General features: G+C 34.9%; 1 protein-coding gene across 1 annotated transcript; it reads right to left on the bottom strand.

The window, feature by feature from the left end:
• Positions 1–2,648: 2,648 nt before the first annotated feature.
• On the bottom strand, positions 2,649–3,602 carry LOC127558118 (olfactory receptor 52A5-like). Its single transcript, XM_051991346.1, has one exon. It carries the CDS (start codon positions 3,600–3,602, stop codon positions 2,649–2,651), a length of 954 nt encoding a protein of 317 aa, XP_051847306.1.
• Between the last annotated feature and the right edge of the window lie 21,053 nt (positions 3,603–24,655).

Here is a 24,655-nt window from a genome sequence, read left to right as displayed (position 1 = left end):
GGCCACACCAATTCTACTCCAAAGCTATCATGCATACAGCCTGCACTGTTGGCCTGGTGTTTGAAGTAGTGTGATCTTCATGGTCAGACACTTGACTTCTCACTGAAAACTCATTATCTTTACCTTAGCTTATGTCTCTCAGTATGAGGGTTGTCACACTCTGCACATCATTGTTAATCCCTTATTTGGTCTATTTAGTTTATCCTTTCATTATTTTTGGCTCTTTTTAAATAAATAAGAGGCTTTTTGAAAAAAGGCTTTTTAAAAAGACTTTAAAAAATATCCATCTAAGTTTTGACAAGTAGCATGATGTGGGTAGATCCTGCTGCAGTGCCCCCAAAACCTATGTGCCTGTGACCCAATGTAAATCACAGAAAGGAAGAGGACATTAAGATATTTTAAATAATCAAGCAAAAACAACTTGAATTCTTAGGAGTTTGTTCATAAATAATACTTAAACTTTTTTTCCACACATGATTTCTTTTTTTCACAAGAAATTTTACATGACTCCAGTTATGTAAAACAGGCATAGATACAACCCAAACATTTAGTGACAATAAATCATAAATCATAGGTTACAAGATTCCATCTGGGATTGTGAACCACAGTTTAAGAAGCTTGTTTGTACATCATGAAATTACAAGTTGGGTCCAAACCCCACATCTCTAAAAATAAATTTAAAAAATAAGTAACATATATGGACTTTGGCAAACACTTCTAACATCTTTCAAAGCAAAACGATGGGTAGACCATTCTGAGGTTTTATATCAAAAGATTACTCTTTCCAATCAAATTATAAGTTCTTTAAAATTGTGTGGATTTAAATTTAAATACTGTGTATACATTGTCAATAGTGCCATGTATGATATAATACATGTTTGTACAGAAGGGAAAAGCAAATCCTCTGGATTTCAAGATTTCTGTGTCATAGATAAATGATGAATAAAGACACAAAAAGTAAATATAAGAACATACTGGCTAAAAACATTCCCTAAAAATTAATCTGTTAACAAGTATTTATTATTATATCCTGGGCATTGTGCTTAGTGATGAAGATTAAAAGAAAATAAGAAGCAATTCTTGCCCTTAAAGAGTACATTCTATCAAAAGAGCAAACATATATGTGTGTATACAAACAAAATGAACAATTAATAGAGTAATAATTATTATTATTATATTATTATAACAATAATTCAACTAAATCAGCAAATATCTGACAACCCAATGTACCCACATAATAGTTGGAAGGAATTTGTGTGGATGTCAGATAGGGGAAATGACAGTTATTGAAAAATAATCATATTGATGAAGGGATTTAATTTGTATGCATGGTCTCAAAAGTAAGAACTGAAGGAAATTAGAAAGAGAAAACAAGATATAAATAAATAAAATTTAATGGATTGAATTAGAATATAGTGAGTGATGGGGAACTATAGTTTTTTAGCAGAAGCAGAATGCTTGGATATTCTTGATATGTAGAAAGAATTCCAGATTACTTATGGCTTGGACTATAAACTCAGGGATCCCTGACAACATAGAAATTGTATGATTTCCAACTTCACCTGAATTTTTCCTTTTCAGCTGTCAATTGTCCTATGTATCAATAAGAAACATGAATAGAGAGAATGAATAAAAATATTGCAGAACAAGAATCAGCAGAAATCAGAAACCAATTGATTGTGGTAGATGAGAAATTGATAATGCTGAGGTTTTGAGTTTGAGAAACTGATAGGATGTTAATGCCATTAGCAATTTCAAGGAGGCTGAGAGAATAATAATAGTTAGCTTTTTTAAAACTTATAAACTACTTTACCAACATCTCATTTTATTCAATTCTGAGATTGTAAAGTACAGATTATCTTATTGAAATTAATGACTATAGGGTCAAAATGTTAAAGGAACAACAGTGAAGCCACAGTGTAGATGACAGACTTGAGAACAAGGATGTGAAAAGCATTAGAGGGAAACATGGATGAAAATTCATGAAGATGCTGAAGTAAAAATTCAGAAAGAATAAGCCTAGAGTAAAAGTAATTACCAAGTAGAATTTCATATTGTAAATATTTTGTGAAACTTTACCATTTATTCAACATTCTGGTGGATGTGGTATTTTCTAATATGTGAATAATAATCTTAAGGAGCTTATAAATAAGTTGAAGAGACAAAAATAAAATTAATAGTATAATGAAGGCCAGCAGATGTTTATTTTTGTAAAATAGACTAGGAAACACTTCAAGAGTCAAGAGATAAAAAAAATAATGCATGCAACAGTGGTTAGCAAAATCTTAGAGGAGGTGTGCATCTCTAGTTCAAATCTGGTAGCTTGATTTGAATGATAAAATTAGCTCAATTAGTACCATCAGTCTGAAGAAGTAAGGTTGGCAAATAGTGTCTCGTTTTCTTGATCTCTCCCTCAATGAGGGAATGTTATTTTCTTCTAGGGGACTGCTCATTTCTATTCCCCTCTCAGTCTTTGTCATCTCTTTCCCTTTGGGTCTAAAAATAAAATTAGCTCAAAATATATTTAAGAATTTTAGTTTTTCAATCCATATTCCTATAAATTTGAGTTTCTTCAGGAAAAGAAGAATCAAAGAAAATTTATCTACGAGATTAGAAGCCAAAAAAATTCTGAGCAGAGAATGAGGGGCTTATGCTGTACCCTTGGTATGGAATATTTTAATCATTCCCTCACGGATTTGTTTAGTTTTCACCCCATAGACAATGGGATTAAGGAAAGGTGGAACAAGCAAATATAGATTAGAGAGAAGAATGTGGACATAGGGAGCAACATTAAATCCAAATCTATGTATAAATGATGTGAAGAAGGTCAGGATATAGAACTGAAGAAAAACAAAAATATGAGCTGTGCAAGTATTAAATGCCTTGAGGCGGGCTTCCTTCTGGGGTAACTTAAAGACAGCCCGGAAGATCAGGCTATAGGACATAAAGATGAAAATTACATCAAAGCCTAGGACTGAGAATGCCACAAAAAGACCATAGATCTTATTTGCTTTTGTATCTACAGCTGCCAGCCTGACCACAGCCATGTGCTCACAGTAGGAATGGGAGATGAATGTAGTCTTGAATATCTTCAGTCTCAACTTGATGAGAAGTGGACACATGATGATGATAATGGCAGCTCGGAAGGTAACAGCCAGGATGATGTTAATGAGAACTTTCTTGGTGAGAATAGATGAGTGCCTCAGAGGGTTGCAGATGGCTACATAACGGTCAAATGCCATAGCCAAGAGGATGCCTGACTCCATGCACTGGAAAGTGTGGGTAAAGTACATCTGAACTAAGCAGGAGTTAAAATGGATCTCTCTTACATGCAACCAAAATATGGCTAGCATTTTAGGAGTGATGCAGAAGGTGAGCCCCAGGTCAGTAGCTGCTAATATAGCCAAGAAAATGTACATAGGCTCATGGAGGCTGCGTTCAGAACGGATAATGATGATAAGAAGGCTATTGCCAATCACTGCTAGTATAAAGGAAATGAAGAATGGAATCCCAATCCAGTGTTGTACTGATTCCAGACCTGGGACTCCAATTAGGGTGAAAGTAGAAGGGCTGAAGAAGGTCTTATTGGAAGATTGCATCATGAGCCAAGGTTGGCCTCCCTCTCCAAAATTAGCTCACTATCCTAGGGAGGGATAACACATCAGGAATTACCTACAGAATAATAGATATATTACTAGTTTGGCAATTAGTAGAAATTACTGTAGGATATTTAGTCTAGCCAGTTTCCTTTAAACAGAATTGCCTTTAAATATCTCTGAAAGTTTGTGATTGGGCAGGATGTTGTTTTAATTCTCTCTCTCTCTCTCTCTCTCTCTCTCTCTCTCTCTCTATATATATATATATATATATATATATATATATATATATATATATATATAAATGACAAAGGATATAAATATAAAATTGAACATCAAGAAATATTCACAGATTAATTTTACTGTGTATTCTGCAATAATTATTGTATATCTTTTCATTTTTGCATGTGTTTGTGGTTTTTTAATGGAAATTTAATTCCAAGTCCATTTGTTCTTTTCAAATGTCTGTTTCTATAAGACATGCTTCCAAATGTTCGTATTTATTTACACAATAGTATACAATTAAAGAAAATATATTCCTTTAAAAACAATGCTTTGATATTCATAAAATTTCATGATTTTTAAATTTCTCTAGTAATTTGGTATTTCTCTGGAAGTTATTCAGTAATTGGATGTTATATAATTCAATAAGTATGTAATTTGTAGTAAAATTTGTTCCATTAAAATATTCTGAGATAACCAATATCAACAAGTTATATTGTTAACTTTGATAACAACAATTTAGTGTTTGCAAAACATTTTACAAATATTATCTTATTCTTACAACAACTGTTGGGAGATGCTACTGAGACAAAGTGAGGTGAAGTTACTTTCCTTCTTCTTACACAAGTGGTAATTGTCTGAAGCTTCAGTTGATCTCAGGGCTTTTCAATTCCAGGTCTAGCATTCTTTCCACCTAAGTGCCACCTAGATACCTAAATGCCATATAGGTGTTCAGGTTTGACTTGATGACAAGTCAGATAAAGCTACGAAATTGCCTTATTTGTAAAGAGTCAGTTTCATGAAAATTGCTTCATGAAACTCAGAATCCCAGCCTTATATAATTTGGAAAATTACAGAAACCAGGAAAGTTGTACATCATGAGCCAAACTCTTGAGAAGCCACAAATTCTTCCTTTACTTGAATATATTTTCTTTAATTGTATACTATTGCTTAAATAAATACCAACATTTGGAAGCAAAAGTCCCATTCTAGTTATTTAAATAATCCACAAAGAGCCCATTTTCTACCTTCAAATTCATGCTGAATTTGGGAGCAATTTCTCTGTGATTCTTTGCATTTTTCTATCCTTTGAAAGCTCTTCCTCCTCAACCCTGCTTTTTGAACTTCCTGGTTTCCTTTAAAACTCAAGTTAGGCACCATATTAAGCAGAGAGTTTTACTCACTTCATTCTCTTTGTCCCTCTCCTATTTTAAGCATAAACTGCACAGGATTTGTATGTATTTTGTATATACTTCACACACATATACATAGATACATAGATAGATGATAGATAATTTTAATTAAAGCATCTTGAAAACAAGAACTGTGTTCCTGTTATCTGTCTGGCCAGCAATTACCACACTTCCTCACACATAACAGGCATTTAGTGAATGCTTGTTGGTTTTTTCACTAAAAAAGAATGAGAATAAATGGAACTTTCCTTAAATGATAAGTAGTATATATCTAATACCATCAGTAAGCATAATGCATAATGGGGATAAGCTAAAATCCTTCCAAATGAGGAAACGAGGTGATTAGGGAAAAAAAGTAGTTAATGGTGGGAGTTGAGTGAAACACACTGAGTACTTTGTGACTCAGTTCTGGAATTAGTTCATTTGCCTTTCTGTTCTAATAGGGATCTAATCCAATTTCTGTACTGAGAAAGCTCTATTCAAATGGGAGAATTGAGAGAATACTTTATTGAATTGTTTTAACCTACCCTATATGGATAAGAAGCTGGATCACTTTTACCCTTAACTAAGAACCTAGGTTATGTTGACTGGAAACTCAGATCCAAAAATTGATGAATTTTTTCTCACAATTGCACTTCCCACACAAATTATATATCTTATCTGAATACTGACAATATATTGATCAATCAGCCATAGTTTCTATGTTCTTTGGATTATTAACAGACACTGCTTTTTGTGAGAGGGTACTATTTATTCTGAATTCAGAGAATTATATATGTTCTCTTTTTCCCTCTCAACTTAGAAGGTCCTTAAACTTTCATCCAATTAGACATCATATTACTTAATATTATATTGTTTCCTTTTAATTAATAGGTTAGATAGTAGGGGAAAGCTCCTATCTTTAATGTGAATTATCTCTAAATGAAATCACAAAGATTTTAATCAATTTTCAAGTATTCTAAACCCAAAGGTGTACAGTTGTAGGGGAAAGAGGCAATCAGATAGTATGGAATTTTTTCTCCTCCAAGTTACCTCTATCTATAAACTAGATAAGCAGAACAACAAGGAAGGAGAGACAAGTCTGATCCATGATCTGCTCTTTTAACTACCTATTTTTGATATATTTCTATAATGAACACAATGCCTGCCAGTGATCTATAGACACTCACCCAAACCTGAACTGCAGATAAGAGATTGGAGAATGCTGAGCCAGATGTGGGGGAATGGGGAAGGTGGAAGTACAGGAAATGTGACTCAGCTAGCTTGAGATGGTGAGCAGAATTATAACATCTGAATTGATCCCTTGGGAATAATGAGGAAACCAGGAACAGAAAACATCCTAGTGATCCCAAAGGTAGCCTTTTACTTGAATAACTTAATTATTTGCTTTTTGTATAATTTGTTTTGTTCAATATATGGGTAATAAACACAAAAAAGTATTTGTTGAGCACTTACTATGTATCACACACTATTCTGGTCAGTGAAGACATAAGTATATAAATAAATCAAATTCTGTTTATTATTTATTTTTTAACTTTAGTGAAAATTCATGGGTTAAAGGAAAAATAAGTCATTTTTGAATATGGTATGGACAGGGATATGAACTTGCATTTAAAAGAGTAGTTAGGGTACTCATGACAACTTTGAATTCTGATTTCCTAATTTACAAAATGGAAATAATGTGCCCAATTTAGTTAATTATCTCTTTCAAAAGATGTGTTGTTGTGAAGAAAAATATTTAAAATTATGAAGAACTATGGAAATGATAACTGATGATCATAAAGACTAGAAGAAAAAGATAGGGGAGATGTTGTCAGGGGAAGAAGGAAAAGAAAGTGCTCATAAAACAAGAACACAACATTTACTATCAGAAGCATTGAGTTCATGCTATGACTACTACTAACTGGTTATGTAACCTTGAACAACTTACTAAGTCTCTCTAGGTTTGGGAGTCAGATTGAAAAGAAGGATAAGCAAAATTTAGGTAGGAAAATAAAATCTACATCAGAAGTTAGTCCAGAAAGAGTAAGAAAAAAAAATCTCAAGAATTAAATTCTAAAAATAACAATGAAAAATGACTACAGGCAGGAAGAAAATAGAGAATTATCTAGAGAAAAAGATGTGGATATACAGGCAACTCCAAACAACAAATTTAAAAATAGAAAAGAAGAACAGTGAATAAGATGTGGTATAGTATTGTGCACGGAGACATAGCTTGCTACTTCTTGGACAGCTTCAATTGGCAAGAACAAATAAAGACAATTAAAAAATTAATCTTATTTCAGAAAACAAAAAAGAAAGTTTCAAACAGAGATATGGAGGCTGCTGAATGAAATGATCGTAATTGAAAATAGAAAAAAAAAAGTAGTTATCAATTCTGAGTTTCCTTCTGATCTATTTATCAAATAGAAGGACTTCTGAACTGGAAAGAACAACATAAAGGTGGCCAATAGAAAATTTAAAACTAAAATAAATTAGACTAACGTATGAAGCTATCTGGCTGCTTTCCCTACTTTGCTTGAATTTCCTAGCCCAGATGAACTCCATATTTGGGTACTGAAAGAGCGAACATAAGTGTTTTTGTTTGTTTGTTTGTTTTAAGATGCTAGTGATATTTAAAAGATTATGGGAAGGAGAAGGACCACAAGAATGGAGAAGGATATCAGTCCTGATCTTCAAAAGGGAGAGATGGAGAAGAAACATAGTAGAACTTGAAAATGAAATAATGGTGATATTGAATGTGATTCATGAAAAAAAATGTAGAATGTATTAATAGTGATTATTTAAAAATACATTCTATTGATGCCTTTTGTCTTCACATTATAGCCAATTCTAGAGGTAAAAAAAAAAAACGGATTTTTAAAATGGATTTTTTGTTACCTCATTGAACTCTATAACAAAAAAAATTGTGTCAAAGTAAGACAATTCATTAGACATACAAATATATCTCTGCTGGGAGAAAGAAAGTCTGTTTTCTGAGAAAATTACTATTTTTCAATAATTCCCAAACACATTTTTAGTGATCTTGTCATTTGCATTAATGTAGCTATTTTGTACAGAATATCCTTTAGAGTATCCTTTCACATCCATGAAAAATGATAGAAATCCTTCTAAATTGTTTTCAACATCTAGGGAGTTATGTCTGGTGTTAATGTTGCTGGTTTGGACTAAAAAAAGTCCACTCATATCTTAAAAGAGGAGCACAAAATGGCATTTGGAATAAGCACACAAGTAAGGGGCTGTAATCAGTGCAGCATAAAGAGAGATGTCAATCTGGGAGCTATGAAGAATGAATACCAGGACATCAAGAGAAGAAGCATAAGATTAAATTATGCAAAAGTCACAAGGAACATATAAAGGACAAGAACCATTTACTCTCTTGAGAAAGAAGCAGGGATTACTTTTGGGTCTTATCTCCTCATCCCCCTTCTTTCTCAAGAGCAAAAGAGGTCTTTGAGTTATATAATCTCCCTTTGGCAGTCTTTTTTTTTTTTTTTTTTTTTTTTTTTTTTTTTTTTTTTTTTTGAGATAGTCTTCTGGTTGATTGTTCTGATCCTCTTTGTTGCTTGCTGTAATTGGGGATTGCACCACTGACGTAATCTCTGCTTGTTGCAATTATATTTACCATTATCACCAGCTGAAACACTGCCTACTCTATAGAAACATGTCATTTTCCTGTTCCAATGGCCAAGCATATACCAGATATTGCACACATTCCTGATCCTAATGCTAGGCTTGGCAGATGGTTGAAAATATCACCATTTCTGGGACCTAGACCCTTCCTCTCTTTGATGGAGTGTGATTTTTGTCTCTTCTGCCACAACCACTGATGAGGCTTTAGTTCTGTCTTTCTGCATAGGATTGCATAATATTCCCCTACGCTAACATGATTGATGTAGCCCTTTACTTGGGCTTAACATTGACCTCTTCTCCCATCCCAGGGTCTTCCTTACTCCATCTCATCTATGCTTCTGAGTGCTAACCACAATGTTGGGGTCTTACTCCTGACCCTATGTTGAACTGAGAATTGCTTCATATTCTTCCATTTCTGCTAGTTAATGCTAATGTCATGCTAGAGATGAACAGATTTCTTCTAGTAGAAGAATGTTATGGTCCAGAATTCTGTACTTGAAACAAGGATCCTTACAAGGTGCTAAGTGGAATTAATAACGACAATGGTTATCTGTCCCGACCTGCGGGACCAGAGTGTGTGGAACCTGAAAGAGAAGAGAAGGGGCAAGAGACAGGAGATGCGTAGAAGGGAGACAAGACAGGCTTTCTGATCAAGTCTCATTTATTGTGGGCAAAAGTACAAGTATTTATAGTGGGTTGTAAGGAAGTGGGTGTCGTATGGCTTCAGTACAGAGGGGGCCCTAGACAAAGGATTACTTTCCCGCCAAAAGACGAATTGATCAGGGGCCTCTGATGATGTAGGAAACTCCAGGATGTGATTAGAAGGCATCTAGATATCTGCTTATTCAAGGTTAGAGTAGTCTTAGGAATGTGGCTCCCCACAGTTATCTAGTTTAGCATAGTGATTAATACTTCTCTAGTTTGGTATGATTGATTTAATCTTACAACAAATAATGGTTCCCTAGTGATATAATGATTGGTTTATACTCAGTATACTATAAATGATCTAATTATAATAGAGCATATAAACTGGGACAAACTCAGTCAAGGTGGGACTCAGAGATAGATTCATTCCATCTTTGGTGAAGCTCCTGATGGCTCTCCTGGGGACTGAAAGGATTCAGAGACAGACTTGGAGAAGGCAGAAGACTGGAGGCTGGAGTACAAGCTCTTGGACTGAGACAGACTTCAAGACAGAGACTGTGGTGGAGGTCCTCCTGCCTCCCCCCACAGAAACCAAGACACATTCCAGAGGACCTCAAGAAAACTGGCCCAGACCCTAGGGAACGAAACTAGATTTTGAAGGAGATAATAAAGAATTTAGACTTTATCTCTAGCTATTCTCCTGGTAATTCATTGATTGAAATGAAGGCTGGTCCAAGACCTTCAGAAAACCAACCAGAACACTACATTTTGGCATCTGAACATGGGACTAAGGATTTACAATCAGCAATCCAGACTGACACAATCCTGCGTTCATTGGAAAAGTGTAATGTTCTTCTCTGAATTATAATGTTCTCTGGGAGCAGGTTTCTTGGGAGGCTTCTGGAGGCAACCTTAGTTTCAGTTCAAAGTAATAATCACCTCAAATGCATCCAGGAACTAAAAGTTCAGATCATTTATTGTCTCCTTCCAAATAGCCTGGTTAGCTTTCTTAGAGGCCTATCTCTCTCCTTGGTTCCAAGAGCTCCTGTTGCTCGTCATTTGCCTTTGCCTCTGCCAGCTTCAGCCTCTAGCTCCCTCCAAATCCAAAGCCTCCAGCCAGCACAAAGGTAGAAGTTGGAATGAAACTGATTCCTCCTCCGAGAGTGGGCTTGTGGGCTTCTGACTTGTGAATCTCCTAGACTCCATCCTGGTTGAGGTTCCTAGCTTATATATGCTCTCTTAAAGGTGTGAATCTTAAAAATGTGAAAAGTGTGAATTCTAATAGGTACTAAATTCATTAGTGAATTAGAGAACTGTTAAGTACCATGCTAAATTAGATATTTATTGTCTCTATCAATTCCAATGACTTAGCACCTTGTAAGAATTCTAACAGAAAAATCTCTGGTCCTGAGTTCAGTGGAAAAAGTCAAAGAAGTGCTGCTACCATTGTTTCATTATGTTAAAGCCAGAATACCAAATCTCTGATAATTGGGTTGTGTTGCTTCCTTACATAAAAACAACTGCTGTCATAGAACCCTCCCATATTGTGTCCTGAATGCTGCTACCCTATGACAACCCCTTAATAATGCTATCTAAATTGGAAGCATATGCTGAAACTACAGCTACTTATATATGAGCAATACTAACTAAGCTGAGGCCATGAGAGTTTCATCCTAGAAAAAATATATAACTATTTCTTAATCAATTTGTTTATGTTGCTTATCTCTCTGTGTGTGTCTCCTTCTATGTGGTGATAACTTTTCTTTGTTAATATTTTATTTAAATTTAAAATTTTTACATCAATATTCTTTAGGAAAATTGGTCTACAATTTTCTTTCTCTGTTTTGATGCTATTTGATTTGGGTATCAGCACCATATCTGCGTCACAAAAGGAATTGGATAAGATTTGTTATTTCCCTATTTTCCCAAATATTTTGCATAGTATTGGAATTAATTGTTCTTTAAATGGTTAGTAAAATTCACTTGTAAATCCATCTGGTCCTGGAGACTTTTTCTTAGAGAGTAGATCAATAGCTTGTTCTATTTCTTTTTCTAAATTGGAACTAATTAATTTATTTCTTCTTGTTAATTTGGACAATCTATTTTTTTTTGTAAGTATTCATCCATTTCACTTAGATTATCAGATTTATTGGCATACAGTTAGACAGAATAGTTCCTAATTATTGTTCTAATTTCCTCATTGGTCAAAAGTTCACCCTTTTCATTTTTGATACAAGAAATTTTATTTTTTTTCCTAATCAAATTAAGATTTATCTATTTTGTTGTTTTTTTTTTCATAAAACCAAATCTTAGTTTTGTTTATTAATTCAATAGTTTTCTTACTTTCAATTTTATTTATTTCCCCTTTTATTTTAAGAATTTTAAATTTGTTATTTAATTGGGAGGTTTTAATTTGAGTTTTTCTAGTTTTTTTTTTTAGTTGCATGTCCAATTCATTGTTATCTTTCCATATTTTTTCATATAAACATCTAGAGATATAAAATTTCCCCTAAGAACTATTATGGCTGCAGCCCATAAATTTTGGCATGTTGTATTTTTATTGTTATTTTCTTGGATGAAATTATTGATAGCTTCTATGATTTGTTGTTTCACCCACTTGTTCTTTAGGATTAGATTATTTAGTTTCCAATTAATTTTTGGTCTATTTTTCCCTGACCTTTTTTTTGCATGTAATTTTCATTGCATCATGATCTGAGCACAATGTGTTTACTACTTTTGCATTTCTGCATTTGATTTTGAGGTTTTTATGCCCGAATACATGGTCAATTTATATAAAGGTTCCATGTACTGCTGAGAAAAAAGTATATTCTTTCTTTCCCCATTCAGTTTTTTCCAAAGATTTATCATGGCTAATTTTTCTAAAATTTATTTGCTGTCTTAACTTCTTTTTAATTTATTTTGTGTTTTGATTTATCTAGTGATAGAGCAAGATTGAGATACCTCACGAGTATAATTTTGCTGTCTATTTCTTCTTGTAGTTTCCTTAACTTCTCTTCTAGGAACTTGGATACTATATAACTTGTTTGTCATATGTTTAGGATTAATATTACTTAATTATCTATGGTATCCTTTAGCAACATATAATTTCCTTCCCTATCTCTTTTAATCAGATCTATTTTTTCTTTTGTATTATCTGACATCAGGATCACTATCCCTGTTTTGTTTTTTTTGTTTTGTTTGTTGTTGTTGTTGTTTATATACTTCACCTGAAGCATAATAGATTGGAAGTCTAGGGACTTCCATAGAGACTCATCAATGCTTTCAATGTGGTAAAGTAGGGCATCTGAAAACTCAGTGTTGGCATGAAAAACAGAGTGGGAGAACAAGACTCAAAACCCTATGTCTAAAATGCAACAGAGGCTTCCATTGGGCATCAGAATGTAGAATGACTCAAAGAAATAGGAAGTGAGGAATCCACTTCAGGGCCCCAGGCAAAAAATACTTGGGCCATGATGGCAGCTGATGTTACATCCAGAGAGTCTCTAGTAGTTCAGTACTCCAACATGATCAATCAGCCATGAAGCAACCTGATGGGGGAAAGGGATTACAATTGGGGAGAATGGAGTTGTATGCAGCTGGGACTGCTGACATATCCCCTGGAGAGGTGAAATCTGTCCCTGTCCAACCTATAGATCCTTTTCCTCCACACACAATAGGCTTAACCATTTCACCTCCTGCGAGTGCTTACAAAACAGTGTCTATGCATATACTGATTTGGGAAACTAGGAAATATGTAGCTAATATCCCAGTCACTAATATAGGTAGACAATGTATGAGTTATCACCCAGGAGAAGTAGTAGCATCAAATTTACTGATGCACACTTCTGGTAGACAATCCTAGTCTGAGCCAGTCTCAGTCTGACCAGTATCCTCTAGCAGTCTGATAGTCTGCCAATCTCAACCAGTCTCTATCTGAATCTGACTTTGTCTCCAGTTTAAATGCCCTATTATAATCACATCATTATAGTATACTGAGTATAAGCCAATCTAGAATGATTGTATCATTACATCAAATTAAAGTGATTATATTATTATATCATACTAGATATATGTGAACTAGAAAACCATTATCTCATCGATTCGACTGAGTTACCACTTTGTTTCAAGTATACTTATTTCAAGTATACTTCTCCAAAGTTCAGCCCTCTACAACGTTAAATGACTTTCAGAAATTGATAGGAGATATACAATGGATAATGAAAGTGTCCAGTGTTAAGCTTAACTACCTGTCAGTTACAATCATTATATTACATTTTAAGGGGAGACACTGCTTTAAACTCATCACACCAGCTTACAAAAGAAGATCAAAAGGCTTTGAGAGAAGTTGAACTGGCTTTATTCAATGTGATTGAAAGGGTCATTCAGAAACCTAGGAAATATCAGTTTTTGCCACATAAGAGGTACCCATAGCAGTCCATCAAGAAGACAGTGTGATAGAGTGGGTGACCCTCCCAGCATAACCAGACCAAAGCCTTACTCCTTACCTAGTGCTTGTGGCTAGAATTTTATTAAAGGCCATTAAGCAAGCAGTACAATTATCTGGGATAAGACTCAACAAGATATACACCTTTTATAGTAATGCACAAATTAATGTATGTTGTAAAACCATCCCAGAGTGGCAAATTTTATTAGCCATGGCTCTAAATTTTACACACGGGTCTCCATTGAATATAACCAGACTATTACATAATTGGTGATGGATCCTTGAAGAAAAGGTTTCTAAAGTTCCTCTTAAAGGACCAACTATCTTTACAGATGCATCTAAACATAATATTTGCACTGTATACTCTCATGACTTAATTATAAAGAAAGTAGTCAAAACTCCTTTTCAGTCCACTCAGCAGAATGAATTGTATGCAATCACTCTAGCTCTTACTTATTATCCAGGAGATATAAATATAATATCTGATTCGGCCTATTCAGTAGGTGTGGTACAAAGCATTGCCACAGCCCAAATAAAATTTGTAGCCTCTAATATATATCAGCTCTTTAAGGAACTTCAAGAGCAAGTGAGAAAGCATCCAGGTAAGATTTATATCTTGCATGTTCTCTCATAGTAGACTTCCAGGTCCTATTTTTTATGGAAATTCAAAGGTAGATAGTCTTCTAACTATGTTAGCCAATACTCCTATATTTCATGTAGCCCCAAAATCTCATTCTAAATATCATCAGGCTACTTGAGCTTTACATTTGCAATTTGGAATAACAAAAGAGGAAGCTAGGAGTATAGTACAAGCCTGTACAACTTGCCTTCCTTTCCATGCTCTTATGCTCCCTCCAGGAAAAAAACTCTCATGATTTGAGACCCAATGAAATTTGGCAAATGGATGTGACCCATTATAAACCTTTGGTTGTCTATCTTTTATCCATGTTGTAGTTGACACCTTTTCAGGATTTACATTTGTAATACCAGCAACAAAAGAGATGGCCTGAGTAGTCACTGAATTCCTTATACAAGCTTTTACAATTATGGGAGCGCCACAAACAATAAAAACAGATGGTGCACCTGCATATACTTCTAAACATTTTGCACACTTTTGTGCATAGTATCAGATTTTACACACTGCTGGCATACCTTTTAATCCTCAAGGCCATACAGATAGTGGGGGAACTCTGGATAAGGTATCAGACTCTTTAACTCAGAGGAAACCCACTGACCATATCTGGTTTGGCTCCCTATTTTCCTTAGTGTTTACACTTTTTTCCTGAGAAGTCAAGGATGGTGTGAGTACTTGTGTTCTGCTTGAAGCAAGGATACTTACAGCAGGGTGTTTATCAGTGTGATTGATGAGATAATGGTTCTCCAGTTCACTTATGCTTAGTGTGACATAGTGATGTAGTGGTTCTACAATTGGCACATGATCAATGTGCTGTAGTGATGTAATTGTTCTAAGATAGTTAAGGACTGAGAGGCCTAGAATGGAGAGAGTCTGTGCTCGAGCTCGATCTCAGACTCCAAATTCCAGACTCCAGACTCTAGACTCCATCCTTTACCATCCTCATGGTTACTCTCCTGCCTTCATTATATCTCCACCTAAGACCAAGGCTCATCCAGAGATCCTCGAGGAAGCTAGTCCAGACATTATAGTTGTCCTTGAAAGTCTAAACAGCACCTCATAAAGATATTTCCTTCACATTCTCAAGACAAACTGCTCTCTGAATATACTAAGGGTCAGTTATAGTCTAGGGGTTGATTATAGTTCAGGTTGTTTTGGGTTTAGGTTTGAATATAAATTTACTGGGCATAAATTTGGATAATCCTATCCTAGGATTTCTCTAATCCTTTCAATGTACTTCTTGTAAACAACATATTGTAGGATTCTGGCTTTTAATCCAGTCTGCTATCCACTTCCATTTTATGGGAGACTTCATCCCATTCACATTCACAGTTAAGATTACTTACTCTGTATTTCTCACCATCTTATTTTGTCCAAGTTATACTTTTCTCTTTCCTTTCCCTTTTTTCCTACTCAATAGTGTTTTGCTTCCAAATACCTGTTTTCTAAATCTGCCCTTCCCTTTTGCAGCCCTTCCCCCTTTTTCATTCATTTCCTTTTCTAGTTATGTTCTCCCTCCTATTCCCTCTTTCTTTCCTTTCCCCTTCTCCTCCTATTTCCCTATAGGATAAAAAAAGTTTTTCTATTAAACTAAATATGTTTGATATTCTCTATTTGAATTAAATCCAGTGGTTTAGTTCACGCAATGTTCATCCCTCTTCCTTCTTTTTCTCCACTGTAATAGGTCTTTTTTGCCTCTTGATGTGATGTAATTTACCCCATTTTACTTTCTCTTCTCTCTTGTTCCAGTACAATCCCTTTTCTACCTCTAGTTTGTTATTTTTATATCTTTACCTCAGTAAAATCAAATTATACCTACACCCTCTAAATATATTCCTGACAAAGATATAGTTCTCAAGAGTTAAATACATCATCTTTCCATATAGGGATATAAACATTTTGTCCTTTAAAAACATAATTTTTTTTCCTTCCCTTTTTAATTTTTATCCTTTTTTTGAGTTCTGTTTTTGAAGATCATATTTTATGTTCAGCTCTAGTCTTTTCATCAGAAATAAATGAAAAACTTTTATTTCATTCACTGTCCATCTTTTGTCCTGACAGATAATGCTTAATTTTGTTGGACAATTGATTCTTGGCTGCATTCAAGTTCCTCTGCTGTAATCCTCATCCAGAGATTACTGGTTTGCCTAGTTTTCAGGCCTTCAGAAATCTCTGGACACTATCTCATACAATAGTTCTTTACCAATCTTATCCAATTAGAGGTTTTCAGATGGCCACTGCCTCTCTGAGTGGTGGTTCTCACATCCAACAGAGCACCCAAGGACACTAGCATGCGAGCAAGTGGGAGGAACATATTCCACATGTTCACATCATGCACTCTTACTGACTTCCTGCTGACTCCTGCTGACTCCTGTTGAACTCCCCCTACTTCCTGCTCCCCATTGCTTATATAGGGTCAGTGAGGTAACAAGACAGCCAATAAGGGAAGGAGATGTCTCCTATTGATGATGCATTCTCACTATGACCAGAGTTCCCTCTTGAGAGGCAGTGCCTGCTGACCACAGAAATTACATCCGGGTACACCAGACATTAAAGCCTCTGTACTTCCTCTTATGCTATGTGAGGATCTTCTCCTGACCCTTACAACTCCCTTCTCTTGTTTAGCAGAGACCACGCACCACATCAAGCTAACTTTAATATCAATAATAGCTCGCTTAATCAATGAGATCCAGAGTGTATAAAATAGAACAAAGACAAACAAAAGTAAAATAGTAATAACTAGGCCCAACAGGGGCCAAAACCAAGAAAGGATAACATGGTGTACAACACACTCATGAAAGTCATGTTCAAGGAGGTAGAATGTTGTAAGTCTGTGGTTTCAATTGTATACATTTTTTGGTATCTAGTAAAGAAAGCCACAGAGGAAGGTGTATACAAGAAAAGTCATGTCCTGAAGCACTGCCTCAACTTTGGCAGGTGGGCATGTTGGTTTTTAACCTACTAATTTAGAGGCTTTGCTAAAAGTGGAAAACAGGGCAAACCCTCTCACCAGCCCACCATATGAATAGTGAGAGGCTGTGAGAGAAGTGCACAAGTCCATTGTCCAGTCCTATTGCACGTCAACTAGGACCATCCAATTCAGCTGCTACACTGGTTCTGTGTCTGCTGTCTTTGGTGTCACAGTCAGGAGGGACATGGCTGTCATCAATGTCTGAAGGGCTGCTGACATCTGGCCAATCCTTCTGGGCCATCGTCAGTCATCATCTGTTCCTTCTTGGTTCCCCGGGTCACAGATAATTCTGGTTGGAATCCCTTCCTCTGCTGCTGGGTCTGCATCTGGAATGACAAAAGCATACCCGGGACCCCAAACCTTGACCCAACCCGGGCTCTCCCAGATGCCATCTAAGCCCTTCCACATCACTAAGGAGAGAGGGCTCTTGTCCTTGTTGGCCAGTCTGTTAGTTAGCCACACTTTCTGTTTGTGCCAGAAGCACGTTGCTGGGGCGAGAGTCAAGAAATGTGAAAATCCCAGGCAATTACATGTATGTATATATTGCTGCATCTAAGTGAGCCTGTGTGAGTCATGTAGAGGATCGTGCAAACCCCAACACTCCCTTTTTTGTTTAGATGGGAGCATCTTGAGGGTACAAATAGCTTGTTCAATAATGACTTGGCCAGTAGGATTATACGGGATACCAGAGGAATGGGCAATGCCAAATTCAATGCAGAAGGACTAAAAGGCAGAAGATGTATAAGCTGGTCCATTATCTGTCTTAAGTGCATGTGAGACTCCTGCAATGGAAAAACAATGATATAGATGGCTGATCACATGCCTAACTGCTTCCCCAGATTGGAGTGAAGCCATGAGGAATTGAGAATGTGTATCCATGGTTACATGATACACTGCTTATTTACATAACTAATGTTCATTTGTCATAAAGCATTGGATCTCAAATCACGAAGGTTTATTGCTGGAAGGAGCATAGGAGCATAGAAAGGAAGGCAAGCTGTACAGCTTTTACTATGCTCCTAGCTTCCTCTTTTATTATCCCAAATTGCAAACATAAAGCTCGAAGAGCCTGATGATAAAAAGTAAGACTTAAAAGTGCACTATGAAAGTGGAGATGCAAGATATAATACTTACCTGGATGCTTTCTCACTTGCTCTTGAAGTTCTTTAAAGAGCTGATATATATTAGAAACTACAAATTTTATTTGGACTGTGGCAATTTTTTGTACCACACCTACTGAATGATTATATATATATATATATATATATATATATATATTATATATATATATATATATATCAAAAACCCATTGCCAATTATGTAATAGCCGGGTTATCTTTAATGGAGACCTATGTGCAAGGTTTGGAGCTGTGGCCAATAAAATTTTCTACTCTGGGATGGTTTCACAACGCACATCAATTTGTGCATTGGTACAAAAGACATATATTTTGTCAGGTCTTATCCCAGATAATTGTACTACTCTCTTAATGGCCTTTAATGAAATTCTAGCCACAAGCACTGGGTAAAGAGTAAGATTTTGTTCTGGTTGTGCTGGGAAGGTCATCCATGCTATCACACTATCTCCTTGATGAAGGACTACTGTGGGTGCCTTTTTTGTAGCAAAAACTAATATTTCCAAGAATTTTTGAGTGACTCTTTCAACCGCATTGGATAAATCCAGTTCAATCTCTCTTAGAGCCTCTTGAGCTTCTTTTGTAAACTAGTGTGGTGAGTCCAAAGCACTGTCTCTTCTTAAAATGTCATATAATAGTGGTAACAACACAATTTTTGGAAATGCTTTTCTTACAGGAGGAAGACCACCAGCAACATACCTTTCACACTTCATTCCCTGTGGCAAAACTGTCCATTCAAATCTTTTATAAGACTCAGTTAAATTAATGCTGGGCACTGAAAAGGCAAATCTTTTCATATCCTCCTTCTCTAGAGGGATGGAATAGAAACAATTCTTAATCCAAAGAGGCCATTCCCTAAATAATTTTTAGTGAATTGTTTTATTCAGTTTTTTTTATCTCCTTTTGCATTTGGCCAATTGAACTTTTAAATGACTTGCCGTGTTCATTGGATTTTTTTTTCCATTTCACAAATTCTGTTTTCTTTTTTCATTTCTCCAAAATTACTTCTAAGGATTGATTTTCTTCAGATAATTTCTGTGTTTTCTTTTCTAGAGCTCTCATTTCCTTCCCTCAATTTTCTTCCAATTCTCTTTTAAGATCCCTTTTGAATTCTTCCAAGAGATCCCTGTGAGATGGAGATCAATTTATATCATCTTTTGAGACTTCATCTGGAGATATTTCCTTCTCTTTTTTTCCTAATTTTTATAGATTGAGGCCTGCTCTTAGGGCAAAGGAGAGATTGTCCCAAGCTCCTCTACAGGCAACAATGACTCATGCTACACTGGGGTTGATGCTACTGGCTTCCTTCTCATGCTAGGTGGGTGTGGCCAGTCCTTCTTATGTTGGGATTCAGGTTCACTATTTACCTTCTGTAGTTATACTGGAGTCTCACAGCTAGTCCACTGATCCACTGGCTCAAAAGAGCCAGACAGAGTAACAAACAGTTTCAATGTGCCTAAAAGCCTTCCACTAGATTCCTTTTGTGTGCAGAGGTATCTTCACCCTGCTCTCTCTGTACTACACCTGCACTGGACTTCAATGGCCCCTCAATACTCTCCCTCTTTTTCTCCTCCCCCACCTCATTGAAATAAACCTTTCCTGAAATTCTTCCAAAACATCTTCCTCTAGAAATTTATTACTCTCCAAATATTTGTAGATTCTTTCACAAATAATTAAATTCAACAGAATAAATATAGGGAAAAAGATAAGGATTGGTGTTATATGCAATGTTCCCTTCCTTACATTCTCTTATCTCTGAGGGATAAACACACACACACATTTAAAATACATGCACACAAATATATATACACACTTATATATGCTGTTTTCATTCAATCATTCAGTACTGTGCTACTCTACTTAACCCTATAGAACTTTGTATGTGTTTGCACATCATTTATTATGAATATTTCTTTCTGGTAAACAGAGATAAGAAGGGTATATATAGAAATATCAATTATATAAGAACAAAATACTGGCAATATTGTCTTTTAAAGTTTAAATAAAGGCATAAACAACATATAAACTCACAATACTGGTAATAACAATGGAAAATTTCACATAATACATTAGCAATTTCTTGGTATTATTATTGTTGTTCCTATGCTGTTGAACTCTATGGACTTTGTATGTGGGATTTTTTTCACAAAGCTACTGGAGTAGTTTGCCATTTCCTTTTTTACTGTTCCCATTCTGTAGATAAGCAACTGAAGCAAATAGGGTTTAAGTGACATGCCCAGGGTCACATAGTTAGTGTCTGAGGTCTGATTTGAATTCAGGTCTTCTATACTACAGACTGTAAAAATACAATATGTGCACACACATACACGTGCATACATATATATGTGTAAATATAAGAGGGAATAGATAACATTTTTAAAAACTTTTTTAAAACTATGGCAAATGCTTATTCTCTTTCTCTTTATCTCCTAATACTGAGCTTGCTTATGATCAAGTACCATTGGTTTGGTTCAGTTCTGCACTCTATGCATATTTATCAGAAAAGCTTACTGTAATTAAAAAATGTGTCATTGTTTATGATAGCTTTTTTTTTTTTTTTTTTTTAGCAAAATGTACTTTCCCTGATTATCTCTTCTAATCAGGTCTACTTATATTTTTGCTTTGTCTGAGATCTTGATTGCTATCCACTGCCTGCCAATCCTTACCCTACCCCCACTACAACTGAAACACATTAGATTCTGCTCCAGTCCTTTACTTTAACTCCATGTTTATTTTTTTGTTTCAAGTGTCTTTCTTAAACAACATATTGTCGGATTCTGATTTTTAATCCATTTTGCTATCTGCTTCCATTTTATGGGTGAGTCCATTTTATTCACAATTATATTTAATTAGTGTTCATTTCCCTTCAATACATTTTCTTCTGTCTCTGTCTCTTTGCATTTCTTTATCTGTCTGTCTCTGTCTCTGGTTATGTCTGTGTTTCTCTATTTCTCTGTATCTATTTCTTCTCTCTCTTTTTTCTCTCTTTCCCTCCTTCCTTTCTCTTTCTCTTTTCTTCCATCACTCTCTCTCTCTTTTCTCTTTCTCTCTCTCTCTTTTTGTCTCTCTTTCTCCTGACCACTCAAAATCTATTTTGCTTCTAACTACAGCCTCCTTTAATGTGCTCTCTCATTTATTGCTTTCTCACTTTCTTTTATCTTCTTCTCATCCTATTTTCCTATGGGATAAATTTTATATGCTACTGAGTGAGTATTATTCCCACTTCAAGCCAATTCCAGTGAGAGTGAGGCTCAAACACTGCTATCATCCCTTTGCCATTTTTCCTTTTATAGTAAGATCTTCTTGTATAAGAAAATGTTTTCCATTTCATCTCTCCCTTTCTTTTGCTCCCAGGACATCTCTCTTTCTTTCCCTTTACTTTTTAAGAGATGATTTCAATATAGTAAATATATACTCATTTTTTAAATTGACACAATAATGATAAAGTATTTAGGAGTAACATTATTATCTTTCAATATAGAAATGTAAACAGTGTATACTGTTTGTTATATTACTATTACTAATCTATGCAATTACTCTTTCATATTTACATTATTAAACTTGAATTTAAGTTTTTTGAATGTCAAATTTATATTTACCTCTTGTCTTTTTCATCAGAAATAATTGAAAGTCCTCACTTTCATTAAATACTCCCCTCCCTCTTTCCAAGTATTACACTAAGTTTTTCTGAGTAGGTGATTCTAGACTTTAGTCCTACCTTATTTACCCTATGGAATATTATATTCCAAGTCCTTCTCTTTTAAATTTGAAAGCTGAAAAATCTTGTGTGAACCTCACTGTGGTTCCACACTATGTGCTTTATTTCTTTCTGGCTATTAAATTTTTTTTTTTTGATCTGGAAGTTCAGGAATTTGAAGCTAATATTCCAGTGAGTTTTCATTTTGAATCTGAAAGTTAATTCTGGGGGACTGTAAGTTTTCAGTGATTCTAAGATGGAGTGATTCTAGGAGAGCTATGGTTACTCTTCTTCTGGCTTTTGTCATAGTCTTTACTAAGGAAGGTCCCTTTCTTCTTTTCAGCTTCATAGACTAGCACTATTCTGTGCTTTGATACTGTGACCAGGGCCCCTGCTCCCTTGTGATTAATCCCCAGGATTCTTTATGAAATTGTGACCTAGAACTGTGTATTAGCAATAGAATTGCCTATCAACACCAGCTATAATCAGTGCCAGCTATAGATCTTTTACAATTTCTTTCTGAGCAATTCTCTGATCCACACAACTAATGCTGGATTGAGAATTTCTAAAATTCCTGATATGACAGCTATTGCAGTTGCTGCTTATGTGAGTTCTGTGTCATGGCTTAACTCTTCATATTTCTTTGTAACTGTATGGTACTACCAGAATTCAGTATTAATATTTGGCCTTTGATTTTTTTTGGGATGGGGTCAATGGAATTTCTCATTTTGCCATTTTCCTAAGATGTAAAATGTTCTTTATCAAAAAAGGTCCTATTTCCTTGATTTTATTTTAGCTTCTGAATACCCTCTGGGGTAAAATGAAATTGAAAAATCCTGGGGAATAAAGAGAAAAATTATATAAAAGGATCATAAAGGAAGAAATAGCAGAATTGGGAATGAAATGCATTTGAGATTCTTGATTTTCTGTATATTTCAAAAGTTGTATTAATTCATTTCATCATCATCATACATTAATATAAGTTTTGCAAAATACTTTATAAATATCATCAAATTTCATTATTGCAATCCTGAGACATAGAGGTAGATGCTATTATTATACACATTTTACAGTTGAGGCAAGTGAGGCAGGTAATGCTTAAGAAACTTGCTTGAGTCACATAGCTAGTATCTGAAGCATGATTCTATCTCAGGTTTTCCTATCACCATACTTTGGCTCTTTATGCTGCATCACTAACTATATTTAGAGCATTTAACATTGATCATGTCCAGGACATGACTGACTTTGCATGATCTGGGGATGATCTGATAGCACTAGTTATATAAATCAATTCAAATTAATTTCACATTTAATCATTATATAGCTACAATGCTCAAGTTAACATTGTGACACAATAGCCTCAGTGCCATAGATTGTGCTTAGGAACTTATGCCATGAACCAAAATGGTAATAATTCCATTGGAATCTCTTCCTCTCCAAAGTATAGGAAAGTATAGGAATATGGGTTGGCTGTGAAAATTGATTGATGAAGAGAAGGTTCATGTAGTACTAGAAGAAATTCTAGAACTGCTAGCTAGGGAATAATAAAGAAGACAGCTACTTTTTATGAACATTGGTGCAAGTAGAACACTTGGTACAAGTTATAGTGTTAGTATATATAATGTCAGTACAAATAAATTCAAATTAATTCCATGTATATTTATTAAATACCTATTATGTCCAAGTCAACATTATGACAGAGGCAGAGCTGAAGAGGGGAACAGCCTTGAGCTTAGGTTATATATTCAGGATTGCAGAAGCCTCTAATTTTCTTGTTGTCATTGTTATTACCATTACCATGATCTATTCAGAATTTATATAGTACTTTCCTTTTACAAAATTCTTTGTTTATTGTAATCCAGTGAAGGAAAAAAAAACTGAACTATAACTTCCACTTAACATCAATAGTAGAGTAAGGACTATAACCTAGTTCTTTATATATTAAGTCAAATACTGTTACTTCTCTACTAAGTTGCATATCTGTGGATGGGTATGTAATAGGTTTATGACTATTGCTTGTAGTACATTCAATATTTTGCTTCATAAAGTCCATCATATTCTGAGAGTGATGAACATAAACCATATACTTCTTGAAACCATTCTGATTTTTCACACAAAATTATTTTGGAGATCTATGGAATAATCTGATCTTTTATCTAGAATTCCATTTTCTTTTTAAAATCAATGATAAGATCACTTATGTGGAGCCTCAGTGGTCTCAATGAGATTACCAAAGAGTAGAGGTGATGGTTTGTATTTTATTTCTTTATGCAAAGCAAACCTGGGATAGTACCATCTATTGTTAACATGGTTATGTTAGCTGAATAGCAAAGTTAAATTTCTTTAACCTGAACCAATTTCCCCCAAAATTTCCAAAAGAGTTCATCTTAATATTTATATCATAAGAAAATGACATGATTGCTGTAGTATTATTTATTTAATTAGATTATGGGTTCAATCCAACTTATTTTTGCTTTGAATTTCTTT

This window comes from Antechinus flavipes, chromosome 3, assembly GCF_016432865.1.
Source record: "Antechinus flavipes isolate AdamAnt ecotype Samford, QLD, Australia chromosome 3, AdamAnt_v2, whole genome shotgun sequence".
Classification (NCBI taxonomy): Eukaryota; Metazoa; Chordata; class Mammalia; order Dasyuromorphia; family Dasyuridae; genus Antechinus; species Antechinus flavipes.
The sequence above is the reverse complement of the archived record's forward strand: the minus strand, read 5'-3'. Positions and strand labels throughout refer to the sequence as shown.

Coding starts and splice junctions, on each gene's coding strand:
- LOC127558118 (XM_051991346.1), bottom strand. CDS start 3,602: ATGATGCAATCTTCCAATAAGACCTTCTTCAGCCCTTCTACTTTCACC.